The 17591-nt window shown below is 38.9% G+C and overlaps 1 protein-coding gene across 1 annotated transcript in view; it reads right to left on the reverse strand.

Moving 5' to 3' along the window:
• The window catches only part of SCMH1 (Scm polycomb group protein homolog 1), a 139096-nt gene that overhangs the window by 86028 nt on the left and 35477 nt on the right, over nt 1–17591 (reverse strand). The window contains exons 6-7 of the mRNA XM_040974306.1: nt 11712–11800; nt 5617–5860 (exon numbers count right to left, since the gene is read on the reverse strand). Of these exons, the coding sequence (XP_040830240.1) occupies nt 5617–5860; nt 11712–11800 (333 nt within the window). The remainder of the gene's footprint in view (nt 1–5616; nt 5861–11711; nt 11801–17591) is intronic.

A 17591-nucleotide genomic window follows, 5' to 3' on the forward strand; every position in this document is an offset into this window, starting at 1 on the left:
GGCACAGCCTCAGCACGAAAGCACAGGAGATAGAGAGTGGTCAGCCAGGAGTGGGGGCTATGGAGACCATGATAGATATCTAACATAAGAACCCAGACCTGGAACTCGCTGAAGGGAGTGGCACAACTGACTGCAAACAGAGCCGTATACCAACCACAATAAGTAAAATCAAACTGTAGACCCGTGGGTGACACAATTTAGAAACCTGCCCCAAGGAGAAGATTCTGATAGCTAGAGGTACAATAATCAAGAGCAAAAGAAGAGACAAAGGCAAAATGAATATTGCTGACAACTCCCCTGCAAAGGAGCAAAACCCTATGCCAAACTCAGAGTTCACTGAGGAAGATATCGAAAAAATGGAGGATACAGTTCAGAAAACTCATTATAAAGCTTCTGATCAACAATCAGAAGCACATACAAAAGTTCAACGAATTTAAGGAATATATGACACAAGAAATTGCAGTAATAAAGCAAAACAAGGTTGACATATCAGAAATTAAGAACACAGTAGAGCAAATTAAAAGTACAGTGGAGAGTCTCCAAATAGAATGAAGCAAGTAGAAAAAAGAATCTCAGAATTGGAAGATATTTCCTGTCACCAGGGGGAAGCAAACAAAAAGCTGGAAGCAGAGCTGTGTCTAGCTAAAAAAAAAAAAAAAAGTATTTAAGTACTAAAAGACACTATTAAATGGCCATATGTAAGAGTTTTTGGAGTCCCAGAAGGTGCAGAAAGAGAAATTGGATTAAAGGTGTATTCAATGAAATAATAAGGGAAAGTTGAAAGGATATGCCTCTTCCAAACCTGCCCTACAAATGATACTTAGAGATGTTCTCTTGACAGAGGACAGAAATAACACCCAAAAAACCAGAGGTAAATGTGCAGAACATCCCAGTAAATGACAACAGAAGACTAAACCAATGAATAACCCATTGCTAAAATGACAGGACCAAATTACCACCCATACACATTAACCCTGAAAGTAACTGGCTGAAGCTCCTCAATCAAACGTCATAGATTAGTAGTCTAGATTAAAAAACAAAACTCTTCTATTTGCTGTCTAGAAGAGACACGTTTCACCAACAAATATAAGCACAAGCTATATCTCATGGATTTTGATGTTTTGTTTTTCTAGGCTTCATCTCTTCAAAACACTTTCTTCTGATTAAATTATTCAATGACTCATAGATCATACAGTAGCATCATTTTCTTCAAGAAGGTTTTTGATTTTCATTTCTTCAGTGACACATTAATCATTCAGTAGCATGTTATTTAACTTCATGTTGTTAATTTCTTTTTTCTTCCTGTTCTTGATTTTGTTTTGTGGCTTTTCATTTAAGAGGGTGTATAATAGCTGTGTAATGGAGACTGTCATGTGTAGTAACATGCTATTTAACTTCATGGCATTATAAATTTCTATTTTTCCTCCTATTATTGATTTTGTATTGTGACTTTTCATTTAAGGGGATGTATAGTAACTTTGAAATGGAGACTAACATATCCAGGTATAATGTAGCATGCATCTCTACTTCTATAGCAAAGATGGACTCCCAACAAAACTGTTTACTATATCTTGACAATAGGATTCTGGACTCTCTGCCATTATCTATGCCCACAATGATGGACATATGACTGTGTATGAAGAACTATACTTTAGTAATGATATACAGGAACTAGGCGGGGGGGGGGTGGGGAGGGAATTGGGGAGGGGATAAGGGAAATCCCAGGAGCCTATGGAACTATATCATAAGATGATAATAATAAATAATTCAATAAATAAGAAAAAAAGAAGAATCTAAAGTCTCTAGAGAGAGACACAGAAGAGAACATTCAGTAAACTGCTCTGGAAACATTAGTTGCACAGTCAGTGAGTCCAGTTTCTTATCAGCATGGTGCACAAGTCAAAGAAATCCATACCAAGCAACTCCTGTGCCCAAAGGCTTTTCTGGTTCTAGAGCTGTCCAACTTCTCTAAGAGATACATCAGTCATACAGACAGAATTCTCTAGGCAAGAAAGTGAGACAACCAATCCACTGTCTGAATAAATCCTAGTGCACTGAGGCTTATCTTGTTTTAGCTTCAAGTGAACAAAAATGATTTCAACACCAGATCCAAGGCATCTATCTTGTGGCTTCCACAAAGCTCTTACCTCACCAAGCATGCAGAAGCACGGCTAAGGGTTTCTTTACTACGTACAGAAGACTGATACTTTTGTGAGCTAAGCAGTATATTTCCTCCTCACCCTGCCCCAAGTTCCCTTTGTCTCAGCTTTCATTCCTTCATTGTCCACAACTACTGCCATAAAACTCATTTTCCATGAAGCAGTCTGAGATATATTTTTATATAACAAATTTGTTGATATATAGTTAACATGCCATAAAATTCACTCCTACAATTCATTTTTTAAATCTACCTAACAGAGTTGGGCAAACAGGATTATTACCTAATTTGAGAATGTTTTCATTATCTTGAAAGGAAGCCCCATACATATTAGGAGTTACTTTTATTTCCCCTTACCCTTCAGCTCTTGTTAATAATTAATCTACTTCTGTAGTTTTCCCCATTTCTGCATATTTTGAATACTTTACACACGTGCAAATATACAATGCCCAGTCTTTTAAAGTGCATTTTTCACTTAAACTTATCTCTGCATCTATCCAATGCTTTGTACCTTTGTAAAATTGTCAAATATTTTATTTATATACATCCCACATTTTATTTTCTATTCATGAATTGAATATTCGCTCTGTTTCAATTTCGCAGCTATTTTAAGTAATGATGTTAGCATTCATGAAACATTTTGGTGTGGACATATTTTTGGGGATAAGTCTATGATTAGAACTTCTAGGTCATATACTAACTCTGTATTTAACATTTTGTATAACTTCCAAACAGTTAAAATGGCTGCAGCCTTTTACCACCTTATCAGCCAGCATTAATTATTCCACATTCTGAATGGCATTTGTTGTTGTCTGTCTTTGGAGTATTGCCATACCCATGAAAGGGAAATGGTATCCTCACTGCGATTTTTGATTTGATTTTCTCTAATGATTAATGATGTTGAGCATCTCTTTAAAGTGCTTACTAATCATTTGCATACACAGCTTTTGAGAAATATCTATCCAAATCTCTAGCATATGTTAAAATTAGTTATTTGTCTTTTTTATTCCTGAATTATGTTATTCATAGTCTGGATGCATGCAGAAGTAATTTTCAGAAAGGGAAATCAAATATCGTCACTCCCCTGTTTAGTACCCTTTAATGATTTCCAAATATGTTTACAATGAAACCCAGGATTCTGAGTCTTAGCTTGCAAAATCCTATATGATTTGCCTCCACCCACTTCTCCAACGTCATTTGGTACCCCTTTCCTGTTCAGGCAGTACAGTGTAGTCAGAGTGGGATGCTTTCTACCCCAGAAACAAACCACACTCATTCACGTCTCAGCACCACAGAATTAACTGTCTCTCCTAGATGCCTGGAATTCTTTTTCCTTGGATGGTCCTTACCTCATTATTCAGGTGTTGAAATTCCAACTCTTTAGATAAAATTTCCTGAAAATAAGTATCTCAAGAAGTTCTTCCACAAAGAAGCTTTTTGTGATGACTGATGATTGGTAGGTTTGCTATCTTTACTGTGAAAATGTTTCAGGGTTATACAGATATGCATGTCAAATTATACTTCAGTGCATCCCCAATCTCGCTGGGTGGGACACAAAGATTAGTTACTCCTCACTGGGGTACTGAAGATTTCTCTGCACACCCCTCCTAAAACTGATCACCTAAACTGTTGACATATGTTTTGTTAGAGTTAGACTACCTGAAAAACAGCCAGGTTCAGCAAAATCATGCTTCAACGCTATAAACTGCTAAACACTAAAATTAAAATAGACATGAGACAGCTGAATAGTATTCTATAGCCATTTTAAGGTGTATAGAACCCGGTTGTATATAAACTAATAATTCGAGTGTCAATGTAGAAGTCACAGGATGTGGTTCAGATCTTGCAATCTTTTTTTTTTCTCTCTTTCAACATATTGGTTACTCAATACCATGTCAACTAATTCTATAATGTTATAAATTGTTACTGATGTAATGTCGGGGCTTTTAATTGATTGGGATGATACTCTGCTGGCTCTACCTTCAGACCAGAGATGGTCTCTCCAAGAAACCGTTGAACTTATTTGGACAATAAGATGCTGGACTTTATGCTTGGTAGATGCTTGCAATGAAAGAATCTCAACTGAATCTGAACTGTGGTAATGCAACAAGGTGGAGGAATCCACAATGGGGGGGGGGAGTTTGGGAGAGGTGGAGGGAATCTCAGTGCTATAAAACTATCACATAATGTAATGTAATAAAAAAAAAAGAATTACAAAAGCAGGCAGTAGACCAAAAACTACAAAAAAAATTATACTTCAGAAGCTACCAAGGACAATGCTCCCTTCATGATCACACCTTCAATGTCATTATCTTATCATTCTTTATTTCCTCTTAGGATAAATTATTTGTACCTATAGAAATTATGTATCTGAAATGATCTTATTTCTTGACTTAAATCTTTACCTTCTTTCTCACCTCTCTAGAATAGAAGTACAGTAATGGTGAAATAATTATCATCTTTGTGACTACTGTATCCTCATCATGGCTTACAATCAGGTATTCAGCAAATATTTGGTTAAATCAATAAATTAATTGAAAAAAATTTAGAAGAGATTCAGACAACAGGAGGGTGACTTACCAGCTCTCAAATTTTCAGCCTTAAGAGAATAAAATGATGACTTATTTCTTTACTAAGGGCAGTTAGTAAACCCCCATCCTGGATGGTCTCCAATTTCCACCATCATCACAAATATCATATGTCATTCATTCAGTCTGTGATAGGATCCCATGCCCAACTGATAGTGGTTTGTTTTTTAAAAAATAATAATGATATTATAATAATGATATTATTGCATATAATAATAATCACATATTACAAGAATATTGTGCTGTAATCAATACAATATAGCAGATTAAATATAATGGCAGTCATACAATAAAAATTACTTAGCACTTGCCATTTGTCAGACACAAACATTTTATTCATATAATCTCATGTATTTCTTGTAATAACTTTATGAAATAGGTACAGAATGTCAAATTTGAGGTTAAGAAAGCTGAATTAACTGCTCAAAGTCACACACAGGTAGAGCCAGAACTCAAACACATATCTTTCTAATTTCACCCAGCTACAATCGTTTTTCAGACTTTTACAATATAATGTTACTTCAGCTCAACTACAAATACCTACTATCTAAGAAAGATGCTTTCTTTGAGAATAATCTTATTTCAAATTCTGAAATGTTTGATGGAAAAAGAAAGAGGTGAAGTTAGATGCCTGGGAATAAGCCCAGATATTTTAAGCAAGGAATTTTTTTACTTTATCCCAAATTCTATGTCTAGCTTTGCTATACTAACAATTGTCAGTATTTCAGATTATTCTCTGGAAATCCTTGTCCCTCCCTGCCTACTGGCTAAGTTCACCAATGAAAAGTTGCTGAATGTGACAGAACTGACCATGACAGACAAAAACTTATTATCGGGGTCCTGGTTTAGGGCCCGCAGGTGGGTGTTTACCTTTGGTACCAGGAGGCTGCAGGTTGTCTCCAGTCAAGGAACACCAGCCCACCGGGAAGATGTCTCGGGAGTCGAAACGGCACCAGTAGTCAAAGGCTCCTCGCCATCCATCAAAAGTAACAAGCACCTCTGAACCCCGAACTTCCCCAATAGTGGCTGGACAGATGAAATGAGGGTTCTTCCTGTCCACAGCTTCTAGCTTCATGCCCATTTTGAAGAAGTTGTGGGAAGGCGATGGCGGCTCCTAGATGAGAAACAGAAATACACATACCTAGCCGTAAAGCAGAGGCTGTGTATGCTAACAGAATATCTCCTTTGGATGAGCAAAGAGAACTGCTACATGAAATTTATAATGGAGATTTAGTCATATTTTAAATTTCAAAGTATGCCAAAATATTACTTCATTAATGTGAACATTTTTAAACCTTTGTTAAATAAATAAATTTGCAATTAAAGTCAAAATTGCCTTTGAGCCTTTTCCCTCTCCTATTCCCTTTTATTTACACCAGAGAAACAACTACATTTTTATACTTTATATATGTACAAATTGATTTATATGCTTTTCAGTTTTACAAAAGGTATTATACTGTGCACATTTGATAACTTTTAAACATTTCTGTAATTGTCCATGTTTATAAATATAGCTTGTTAATTACTAATAATATTTCATTATAAGCATACACAAAAATTTACTCACTCTCACTGTTCCCAATTATTTAATACTTCAAAAGAGTTCTGGGTTCAGTGTGACAGCTTAGTGACTAAAGTCCTCGCCTTCAATGTGTATCCCATGTGGGTGCCAGTACTAATCCCACTGGACCTGCTTCCCATCCAGCTCCCTGCTTGTGGCCTGGGAAAGCAGTCCAGGCCAGCCCAAATCTTGGGACTCTGCACCTGCATTGGAGACACAGAAAAAGCTTCTGTCTCATGGCTTCAGATCATCCCAGCTCTGGCCATTGTGGCCACTTAGGAGTGAACCAGTGGACAGATCTTCCTCTCTGTCTCTTCTCCTCTCTGTATATCTGACTTTCCAATAAAAAGAAATAAATCTTTTTAAAAACTGCAAATGTTTAACAGACAACATAGAACAAATAACCTTCGCTGTGTGTGATAATGAACTTTTGAAATTAAAGACTCATTTAAGACATCTCTAATGCAGATTTATTCTTAAATATAGATTTTTAATTCCCTATAGAAATGACTAATTTTTTTACTAAAAAATCACATAATTTTAATGTCATCATCAATGACATTTAAAATTTATTTTCAAGTCATTTGCTGTTGCTAGGCAGAAATAAACTGGTATTTAAAAACTGACCAACCAGGGCCCGGCACAATGGCCTAGTGGCTAAAGTCCTTGTCCTGAACATGCTAGGATCCCATATGGGCACCGGTTCTAATCCCAGCAGCTCCACTTCCCATCCAGCTCCCCGCTTGTGGCCTGGGAAAGCAGTCAAGGATGGCCCAAGGCCTTGGGACCCTGCACCAGCGTGGGAGTACTAGAGGAGGTTCCTGGCTCCTGTCTTCAGATCAGCTCAGCACCAGCTGTTACAGCTACTTGGGGAGTAAATCATCGGATAGAAGACCTTCCTCTCTGTCTCTCCTCCTATCTGTATATCTCACTTTCCAATACAAATAAATAAATCTTAAAAAACAAAAACAAAAACTGATCAACCAGCATTGTAGTATTAGCACCACATGAGTACCACCAGTTCAAGACCTTCCAGTTTCTCCACTTCTGAATCAGCTGAGCTTCAGAAAAGCAGCAGAAGATGGTTTATGTGCCTCTACACTTATACAGGAGACCCAGAGGAAGTTCCTGGCTTCAGCTTGGCCCAACCCCGGCTGTTAAGACCAGCAAACAGAAGACTTCTGTCTTCTCTCTGTAATTCTGCCTTTTAAATAAATTAAAAATAAATCTAAGGGGACAAAACATGATTAACTGATTTGACCCTGAACAGTTTTACTGATTGATACACCAAGCTCTGTATGCTAAATTATTATTTTTAAAAAGATTTATCTATATCTAGCTAGCTAGCTAGCTATAGAAAGAGACAGAGACAGAAACAGAGAGAGTGTCTTCTACCTGCTATTTCACTCCTCAAATGGCTTTGAAGCAGGGAGCTAGGAATTTCTTCGGAGTCACCAAGTAGGGCCAATGGCCCAAAGACTCAGGCCATCCTTGGCTGCTTTCCCAGGCCATAAGAGGGGAGCTGGATCAGAAGTGGAGCAGCTGGGACTGGAACCATTGCCCATAAAAGATTTTGATGCCACAGGTGGAGGATTAGCCTTCTTTACCAGTGTACACCCTTTTGATTTACCAATTATTGAGAAATATGTATTTATAATCCTTTGGTGTTTTCTCAATTTTGTCATGTTTTGCTTTATGTACTTGGAGGCTATATTTTCAGGATTACATAATTTTACAATTGCTTTAATCATTTTTTTGTGAATTATACTTTTGTTTTCCACATGGGTTCATAGACCGAAGCACTTGGGCCATCCTCTGTTGTCTTCCAAGGGGGCTAGATCAGAAGTGGAGTGGCTGTGGCTTGAATTGGTGCCCATATGCAATGCTGGTGTCTACTTGGCAGCCCAACTTAACATGCCACAATGTTGGCCCACTGTAATTTTTTTTTAAATCACTAGGTAGTTATCTCTCATGCTTTTTAACATCAACCTCTCTTTCCTCTGATATCAACTTCATTTGGCAAAAGATTGCCTAATATATCTTATTTTTAGTATTTTTATGTCATTATACCTAAGGAATGTCTACTTTAAATAGCATATATTTAGTTAGATATAAAACCTAATCTATATTAATTGATGAGTTCAAGCTTATTTCTTGTGGTAATCGATATATCATAATTTTTTTATAATCACATTCTATTTAACTTCATTGTCAATGTTCCTTTTTCTCCTTTACAATCAGCTCAATCTTTTCTTTTTTTCCCCTCTACTGATTTAGAAGTTAAACATTTTATTATCTTTTGGTGAATCCCTTTAAGATTTTGATTGACTGGTTGATACAACAAAGTCTAACATCTTAATTTCTAGTCCCAAACAATAAAACAACTTTAGAATATTTTAAGTACACATGTGTTAAGAGATGTAGGTAACTTGGTTCTACATTGTTACCCTATAAATTAGTCACTTTCGTTCTTATAATTGGTGGATACAGTAATAGGCAGTGCTTGATTCGTTTTACTCAGACTTTAACCAATCTTTCTTCACCACTGTAGCATTCTATTTTTACTTTCTGCTTAATTTTTCTTCTTTTGAAATGCATTTTCAGTTCTTAGTTGATGTGTTAGTATCCACTTGCAATCTTTTCTGAAATGTTTAATTTCACCTTTCTTCTGAAATAATACTACAATCAGATACAGAATTTCAGGTAAATGACTATTTTCTCTTAGTTTGTTTCAAATATTTCTTTATTTTTGACTTGTACTGGTGCTACCAAGAAATGTGCTGTCAGCTAACTGTAATTCCTTCAAAGATGGCTTGACCATATCTTCTGACTTAAGTTTCCATGATGTTTTAAGATGTGTATTTGTCTTCATCATACATGCAAGAAAAAGCTTGATTACTACATTTTCTTTTTTTATTTCTTATTTTCCATTATACAATTCTGTAGCTATAGGGCTTCCCCTCATTCCCTCCCTTTCTTCTTCTCCCTTCCCCAGTGTCCCCTGTATTTTGTAGTAATATAGTCCTTCAGCTGCAATCATGACTCCAACGTTCTGTTCCTTATGTGGTCATGACACTAGGTGTAGGAAAGGGTAGAGAATCTAGAATCAAAGTATATTAACAGTTTTACTGGAGGTCTTCTTTTCTTTGTTTCCTGGTACTCTAATCTCTATCACACTGTTTATTTTTGAGACTATAAATATTACATTTTTAAATACTGTCTCACTCTTTCCTAATTTATTTTTTCAGATTTCTTATTTATCATTTATTGAGCCTTACAATATATTATTTTCCTTGTTTCTTTTTCTAATATTTCAATTTTTCACTCTATGCTACAATATAGGAAAATTCCTTACAGATGTCTTTCATTTATTTTTTTATGTTTAGCTACATATATATATATTAATTTTTAATCTTAACGACTTAAAGTTTAAGCTCAATTTCTAAATGCCTAATTTAATAGTTTATCAGATTTTTTTAAAAATAAGTGTTTTGTACTTTTTCTACTTTTTATTCCTTTGTACAGATCTTTATGTTATTTTCCTTTTTTTAAAAGAATTGTTTATTTTTATTGTAAAGTCAGATATACAGAGAGCAGGAGAGAGAGAGAGGAAGGTCTTCCGTCCGATGACTCACTCCCCAAGTAGCTGCAATGGCCAGAGATGTGCCGATCCAAAGATAGGAGCCAGGAGCTTCTTCTGGGTCCCCTACTTGGTTGCAGGGTCCCAAGGCCTTTGAGCTGTCCTCGGCTGCTTTCCAGGCCACAAGCAGGGAGCTGGATGGGAAGCATGGCCACTGGGATTAGAAATGGCATCCATATATGATTCCAGCGTGTAAGAGGGGAGGAGTTTCGCCATTGGGCTACCGCACTGGGCCCCTTTTATTTTCAATCTATAACCATTATCTGAGATCTCTATCATCTGAAAGTCTTGGGATTACACCTACAGATTTTCTATCAAGTTAGGTTTGCTGTAAACACATCTGAGGGCTATCTAGATCTGGACCACAGGTTCACCTGCAATGGAACTTCACTTTGATGCCTCCCATGATACCAAACACTCTTGAGTTTTTGAGACATCTCTATACCATTCTGGAGTCCTAGGCAGCACAGGAGTTATATTTGAACACCATTCTTACGCTTGCCCAGTGTCCAGAACAAATTATCAATGTCAATCTTGTCACTAACAGATAAACATTTGAAGGAGCGATCTAGTTTTATGCGCAGTTTTAGGCTCACATCCTGACAGTGCATGGGCCCAAGAGCTCATCTATCTTACTGATGCTGCAGAAAGACAAGATTCCCAGAAAGAAAGGCTAGTAAAGTCCCTTTGGCAAAAGTAGGGTCAGTGGCTCCATTTGATGCTCTTGTTCAGACTTCAATTTGGCCCTTCAAGATTTTCCTAACTTAATAAAACATTGAAAATGTTATTTTGGAAGTTGGAGAGTTTATAATTAGCTGAAAGCTTAGGCAAACCACATTCTCTCCTCTTTACAATAACTCTCACCTCATCAAAGAATTTAATTAATAGCAGACTAATATATTTGCTTAACTATTAAACACCAATAAAAGTTATTTGTTCATAAAGTTGCCTGTGGGTACTAAATGAGCTAGTCTCCTTTCTCTTGTTAAAAAAAATTAGCCTCATACCAGGCACGGTGGCCTAGTGGCTAAAGTCCTCGCCTTGAACGCACTGGGATCCCATATGGGTGCTGGTTCTAATCCCAGCAGCTCCACTTCCCATGCAGCTCCCTGCTTGTGGCCTGGGAAAGCAGTTGAGGACGGCCCAAAGCCTTGGGGCCTTGCACCCATGTGGGAGACCTGGAAGAGCTCCTGGCTCCTGGCTTTAGATCGGCACAGCACCGGCCACTTAAGTCACTTGGGGGGTGAATCACCAGATGGAAGATATTTCTCTGTCTCTCCTATTCTCTATATATATCTGACTTTGCAATAAAAATAAATCTTTTTAAAAAATTAGCCTCTACCAGCCTCCAACATATATATATATGTGTGTGTGTGTGTATATATATATTATATATATATATATATATATTTATTCTCTTAGGTTGTATAACGTTTTATGGTTCTAATAAACACATTTTGATTTCTCAGCAACCCTGTGAGGTACAGTCTCATGTTATGGTATAAGGTCAAAAGGATCTTAATTTACATTATTATTGACAGCTGAGACCCTTAAAACCAAGAATCCTAACTTATATCCCAACTTATTCCTTTTGGGATACTTGTTACTTGATGAAGTACTAAACAGTTCTAATAAAGTAGCTTCTCAGAAGGCATCTTCTATCTATAAATATAAGGTAGATGTCAGAAGGTTTGTAACTGACAGAATTTAATTTTATCTGAGTTCATGTAGCTTGGAGTTGGTGATATTGAAGGGAGAGCATACCTTATGGAAAATCCTGACGGGAGCCATTTCTGCTCCATTTAGTGTCTTCAAAAGGAACATGGGCCAAGAGGAAGCATTCAATCGAAATCCTACAGCAAATATAATGGGCAAAAAAATACAAAAATGTTTCAAAAGAAAATGGTGACAACAAATTCTCCTTTTGAAATTCAGTAACTCATGTAACAACTTATGCTGTGAGTCATAGTATCAGATGTTGTTAGCAAAAGGCTTAAATATTTAACTGAAGAAATGCCTCACTAGATACATGAGAAAAATGAGACATACAAGAGGAATTGTAACTTGTCTGAGATAATACTGCTAAAAGTATATCGTCTCCAAACCACGTTCCCTGTCTCCAATACATGTGTTAGAGGATATGTCAAAATGTCTGGAAAACTTTCATGGCAAATCTGAAAAGTAAATGAAATATTACTAACAAATGCTTAGAAATGACCTAGACAGTGGAGTGTGAAAGGGGTTTGAATCTCCTAAGAAGTCAAACATGTGAACTGAAAAACTCAATATACTCATTTTGGTTTATCTTCAGATAAACTCAATATGCTCATATAAGTAAATCATTTTATTTCAGTATAAACAAACTCATTATTTTTGTCTTTCTCACACATCACACACACACATATACAAAGCACAAAATATTTTCTGATATACTTGTTTACTGATATTCTTTGTTCACTCAAACAACTAATGCTCAAGCAATGATGGTATCAGATAGGATCATCCTATTAAAAAAAATCTTCACATTCCAAAAGTGAAAAATAAGCCCAGAGAGATTAACTTGTCATCCATCCAGTCAATTAGAATGTGCTGTTGAAATAATGCATCATAAGAATAGGATCATTATTGTAGGTGGGTATTCTACTGAAGAGCTCCAAGTACTGCTCTGAACTTGCCTTTATGCCAGTCTTCTCATTTCATTAAAAAAAAACCACGTAGGCCACACCAAAGCTGCAGAGCTGGAAATGACAACAGCAACAGATTCTGATATTACTGAGCACATTGTTGTGTGCTAGGCACTGTGCCAATCACTTTGCATTGACCATCTAATTTAGTTACCAAGATAGCTCTAGCAAACAGATATGATTTTCACTTAAAAAAAATTTTATTGGAAAGGCAGGCTTTAAAAAAATTTTTTTAAATTTTTATTGGAAAGGCGGATATACAGAGAGGAGAGACAGAGAAGAAGATCTTCCGTCCGATGATTCACTCCCCAAGTGAGCGCAACGGCCAATGCTATGCTGATCCGAAGCCAGGAGCCTCTTCAGGGTCTCTCGCGCATGGGTGCAGGGTCCCAAAGCTCTGGGCTGTCCTCGACTGCTTTCCCAGGTCACAAGCAGGGAGCTGGATGGGAAGCAGGGCTGCTGGGATTAGAACCGGTGCCCATACAGGATCCCGGGCATGAAAGGTGAGGACCGTAACCACTGCACCATCGCACCAGGCCCGGAAAGACAGATTTTACAGAGAAGGAGAGACACAAAGATCTTTCATTCACTGGTTCGTTTCCCAAATGGCTGCAATGGCCAGAGTCAGGAGCCAGGAACTTCTTCCAGGTCTCCCATGTGGGTGCAGGACCCCAAGGCTTTGGCCCATTCTCTATTGTTGCCCTAGGCCATAAGCAGAGGGATGGTGGAAAATGGCATGAACTGGCACTCATGGGATCCTGGTGCTTGCAAGTGGAGGAGTAGCCATTCAGCTATTGCACCAGGCCCATAGTCTATATTTTGGAGATGATGAAATACATACAAAGTTGGGCCTGGCAGCGTGGTCTAGCAGCTAAAGACCTCACCTTGAACATGCCGGAATCCCATATGGGTGCTGGTTCTAATCCTGGCAGCTCTACTTTCCATCCAGCTCCCTGCTTGTGGCCTGGGAAAGCAGTTGAGGACGGCCCAAAGCCTTGGGACCCTGCACCTGTGTGGGATACCTGGAAGAAGTTCCTGGATCCTGGCTTCGGATCAGCATAGCATTGGCCGTTGCGCTCACTTGGGGAGTGAATTATCAGACGGAAGACCTTCCTTTCTCTCTGTCTCTCCTCCTCTCTGTATATCTGACTTTCCAATAAAAATAAATAAATCTTAAAGAAAAAAAAGAAATACATACAAAGTTAATCAGGCTGCTTATGATTCAAAATGACAAGGACAGGATTGACTCCAGAGCCTGTTTTGTTGTTGTTGTTTTTTAAGATTATTTATGTGAAAGAATTACACAAAGGGGAGAGATCTTCCATGGTTCACTCCCCAGATGCTGTACTGTCAGCATTGGGCCAGGGTGAAGCCAGGTGGCAGAAGTCAAGAGCTTCCAATCTCTCACATGGGTGGTAGGGGTCCAAACACTTGGCCCATCCTTTGCTGTTTTCCCATGGCATTAGCAAGGAGCTTGATGGTAAGTGGAGCAGCCAGGATTTGAACTGGCACTCATGTGAGATACCAGCATCATAGGCTGCAGCTTTACCAGCAATAGTAAAAAACTGGCCTCAGGAGTCTCACTCTTTAACCACTGTGTTGAGGTGTATTTAATTAAAATGAAAAACAAAGTCAGTTTTTGGACTAAATACTGACAACTATAATTGAATTCAAAGACATGAAGGTGAGAAGGGAAAAAATGAAAATAAAAAGCCTCCATCCCATATGATTTAAGATTTTTGCTCCAATATTTGCAAAGCTAAGCTAACCTTCCAGATTGAAAGATTTCCTGGACAGCTCATCCCTATCAACAATGATGACAGTGAAGTGGATATTCTTGTCACTTAATAAAACTGCCATTACTTATGTTCCTGCCTGCTTAGCTTTTTTTTACTTTTGGAAAACAAGACACTTCTAACTCCATGTGATCTGGTGGGGATATTAATCGCATGGTCCCACTACCTGGTCACGGGGGTGGAAAACAATGTCATCGGGTTTCCCTAGACAACAGGAGTGTGTTTGTGTGTGTCTATATTTATCTTCCAAGTTGGACAATTATTTTCCTGGATGTTGAAGGGGAGAGTCATTTTCTTCTTAGTCTGGTTTCCACATAGAAGTCAGAGTAATATGTGTAGGGGTTTTTAAAATATGTATTTGTGTGTGTGAATAAAATAAAATAAAATAAAATAAAATACGTATTTCGTGTGTGTATGTAGATCTCCCATCCAATGGTTCATTCCCCAAATGCCGACCATAGCCAGAGCTTGGCCAAGCTGAAGTTGGGAACCAGGAACTCTACCCAGATTCTCTAAGTACTTGAGCCATTACTTTCTGCCTCCCAGGGTGTGCATTAGTAGCAAGCTGGAATCTGAAGTGAAACAAGGTCTTGAATTCAAATACTACAATATAAGATACAGGTATCCCACACAATAGCTTAATGATGAGGCTAACTGTCCATTTGGAATCTATGTGTATTTTTTTTAAAGAGGTCAGATCATTTCACTCTTATGCCTACATTCAACAACACAAAACTATCTAAAGGAAAGGTGTATGGGATAAATATTTTGTTTTTCCTCCTGTATCTGTGGAATGTCTGGAAGGGGAGAGAAAGTATGCCGCTGCTTCTTGTTGTCACACTGTATCAGCCCTCAGGGGTGCAGATCATCCTTTGAAGCACCAGTGTGGGGAAGGGTATTCCAAAGATGTCACTTCAGTGGTCTTGATAGTTCTGAGGTTGACTTTGTTACCCTACAGGTTCGAAAATCTTTCTAAGGCATGCTGGATGTCCTTGTGTGCCGTAGACCTAGCTATCTGTTGTAAAGCCTGGCTGGGAGTGTTGTTTGCCATCTTTTACAACTATTCTTCACATCTTTGATGAGGTACTCTAAGTCTTCCATTGCCTTAGGTGAGCTGGCCGTCTTTTGTTTCATGTTCATCTGGGTGTGCTTTCCATTTCCCATTTTGCATGAGGGTCAGCAACAGAGGTGGCCCAGTCTTGCAACACGGGCTCCAAGATCGAACCGTATGTCTATTCTATTTTGCCTGAGGTCAGGGATTGAGCATAGCAGTCTGGTTGGGGAACCCATAACAAACCTCAACTGGGAGGTCTTCAGATCTTACTCTTACATGTAGCAGCTAGTGCAGTGTCAAGTTCAGTATACCCCCTTTCCCAGCCAACATATGTACAGTGGGTGTAGCTGCCTGGTCAGTCCTTTCAGTCCTGGCAAGCGCTCTGGCCCAACCCAGCTTGGCCCACCCCAGTCCCTATGCTTGTGGGTAGGTGCTGCAGCCTACTTGCGGCAACCCCAAAGAATCTCAACTAGCCCACCCCAGCCCATTTTTTTGCTTATGCCAGTGGGTTCTACAGCCTGGTCTGACCCAGATAGCTCCCATACCCAGTTTTTGTGTGCTTCAGCAGGTGCTAAGTTTTATAACCACCTACTATGTCTATCCCCAGCTACAGTTCTCACAAGTGCAGGAAGGTGCTGCAGTCTGGCCTGGAGAAACCAACTCACAGCCCTAGTCCTCAAGTGTACAATGGGCACTGTGACCTGCCAGGGTGTCTCCAAAGACCTCCCTGGTAGGCCCACTCTCTGCTCTGGTTCTCACATGTTCTAGTGGGTGCTGTTGTAGTCCAGCTTAGTGTAGCCTGCCCCCACCCCCAACAGTCACCAGCAGATGATCTCAAAGAATCCTTATTTGTCCCTAACCTTGTCTGGTCTGCCCTCAATCTTGTTTTTTGTGCATGTGGGCAGGGCTTTTTCCTGACCCAGGGAGGTCCTCAGGAGTTCCCCTTCTGAACCATTCCATCTCAGTTAGGTTGATTAACTGAGGGTGCAGTGGCCTGGTTCATGGAAGCCACCATAAATCATTTTATTCATGCCAAACAAGTCCTCAGTGGCCCCCATTCCAACCCATCCCCAGGCCCCCAACCCCTAGTAACACGTGGCACATGTGCTTATGGCAGTGATGGTGCTGGGGAGTGGACACAGTGACACTGCGGGTGCACTACTCCCTCTTCCCTAGATCTTTAAAATAAAAAAGGCAACTTTGCTGGCACACCAGCATAGTTAACAGAGAATTGGCATTTACCAGGCTCATAATGTCCACCAGCTACTGGTACGTTACTTCCAGCAGTGTAACTCCTGGCTGGCTTTGGTCTGGCTCACCTCCAACTGCTGAGAGCTTTTGGGAGAGAACCAGCAGGTGTAAGCTGCCTTTCAAATAAATCAAAAATTTAAAGACACTTTTTCAGATTTATTTATTTTTATGGGAAAAGCCAGATCAGATTTATGGAGAGGAGAGAGATTTTTCATTCACTGGTCCACTTCGCAAATGGCTGCGACAGCTGGAGTTGAGGTGATCAGAAGCCAGGAACTTCTTTTGGGTCTCCCCCACATGTTCATGGTTCCCAGGCTGTTGAGCATGGCGCTGAATGGAGAATGGAATAGCTGGGACATGAATGGGCACCCATATGGGATCCTAGTAATTGCAAGGTGAATATTTAGTCATTGATCCTTTGCACTGGCCCTAAAACACTTCTTATAGCAACAATATGCTGGTGATTTTCTAAGCTTAGTATGATCACAAATGTGTATTCAGTTTTTATTTAATTATTTGAAAGTCAGAGTTATAGAAAAGAGAGACAGAGAACTTCCATCCAATGGTTCACTCTGCAGATGGCTATTCAGGGTTTGGCCAGGCTGAAGCCAGCAAGGAACTGGACTGGAAATGCATAAGCCAGGACTCAACCACTGCAGCTAGAATGGTAGGCTGTGGCTTTACCTATTATGCCACAACACTGGGCCCCATTTTTATTTCTGAAAAACAGTTTTGTTCGGCATAGAATACTAACTTCATTTTCTTTTTGCTTTCAGAACTTAATGTCTTCTCTTCAGAATTTGCATTCTGGCTTGCAATCTTTCTGATAACCTGACACCATTCCTTTTTCTTTTGCACA

The sequence above is a fragment of the Ochotona curzoniae genome, unplaced genomic scaffold (genome assembly GCF_017591425.1).
Source record: "Ochotona curzoniae isolate NIBS_2020 unplaced genomic scaffold, NIBS_Ocur_1.0 contig_2404, whole genome shotgun sequence".
Taxonomy (NCBI): Eukaryota; Metazoa; Chordata; class Mammalia; order Lagomorpha; family Ochotonidae; genus Ochotona; species Ochotona curzoniae.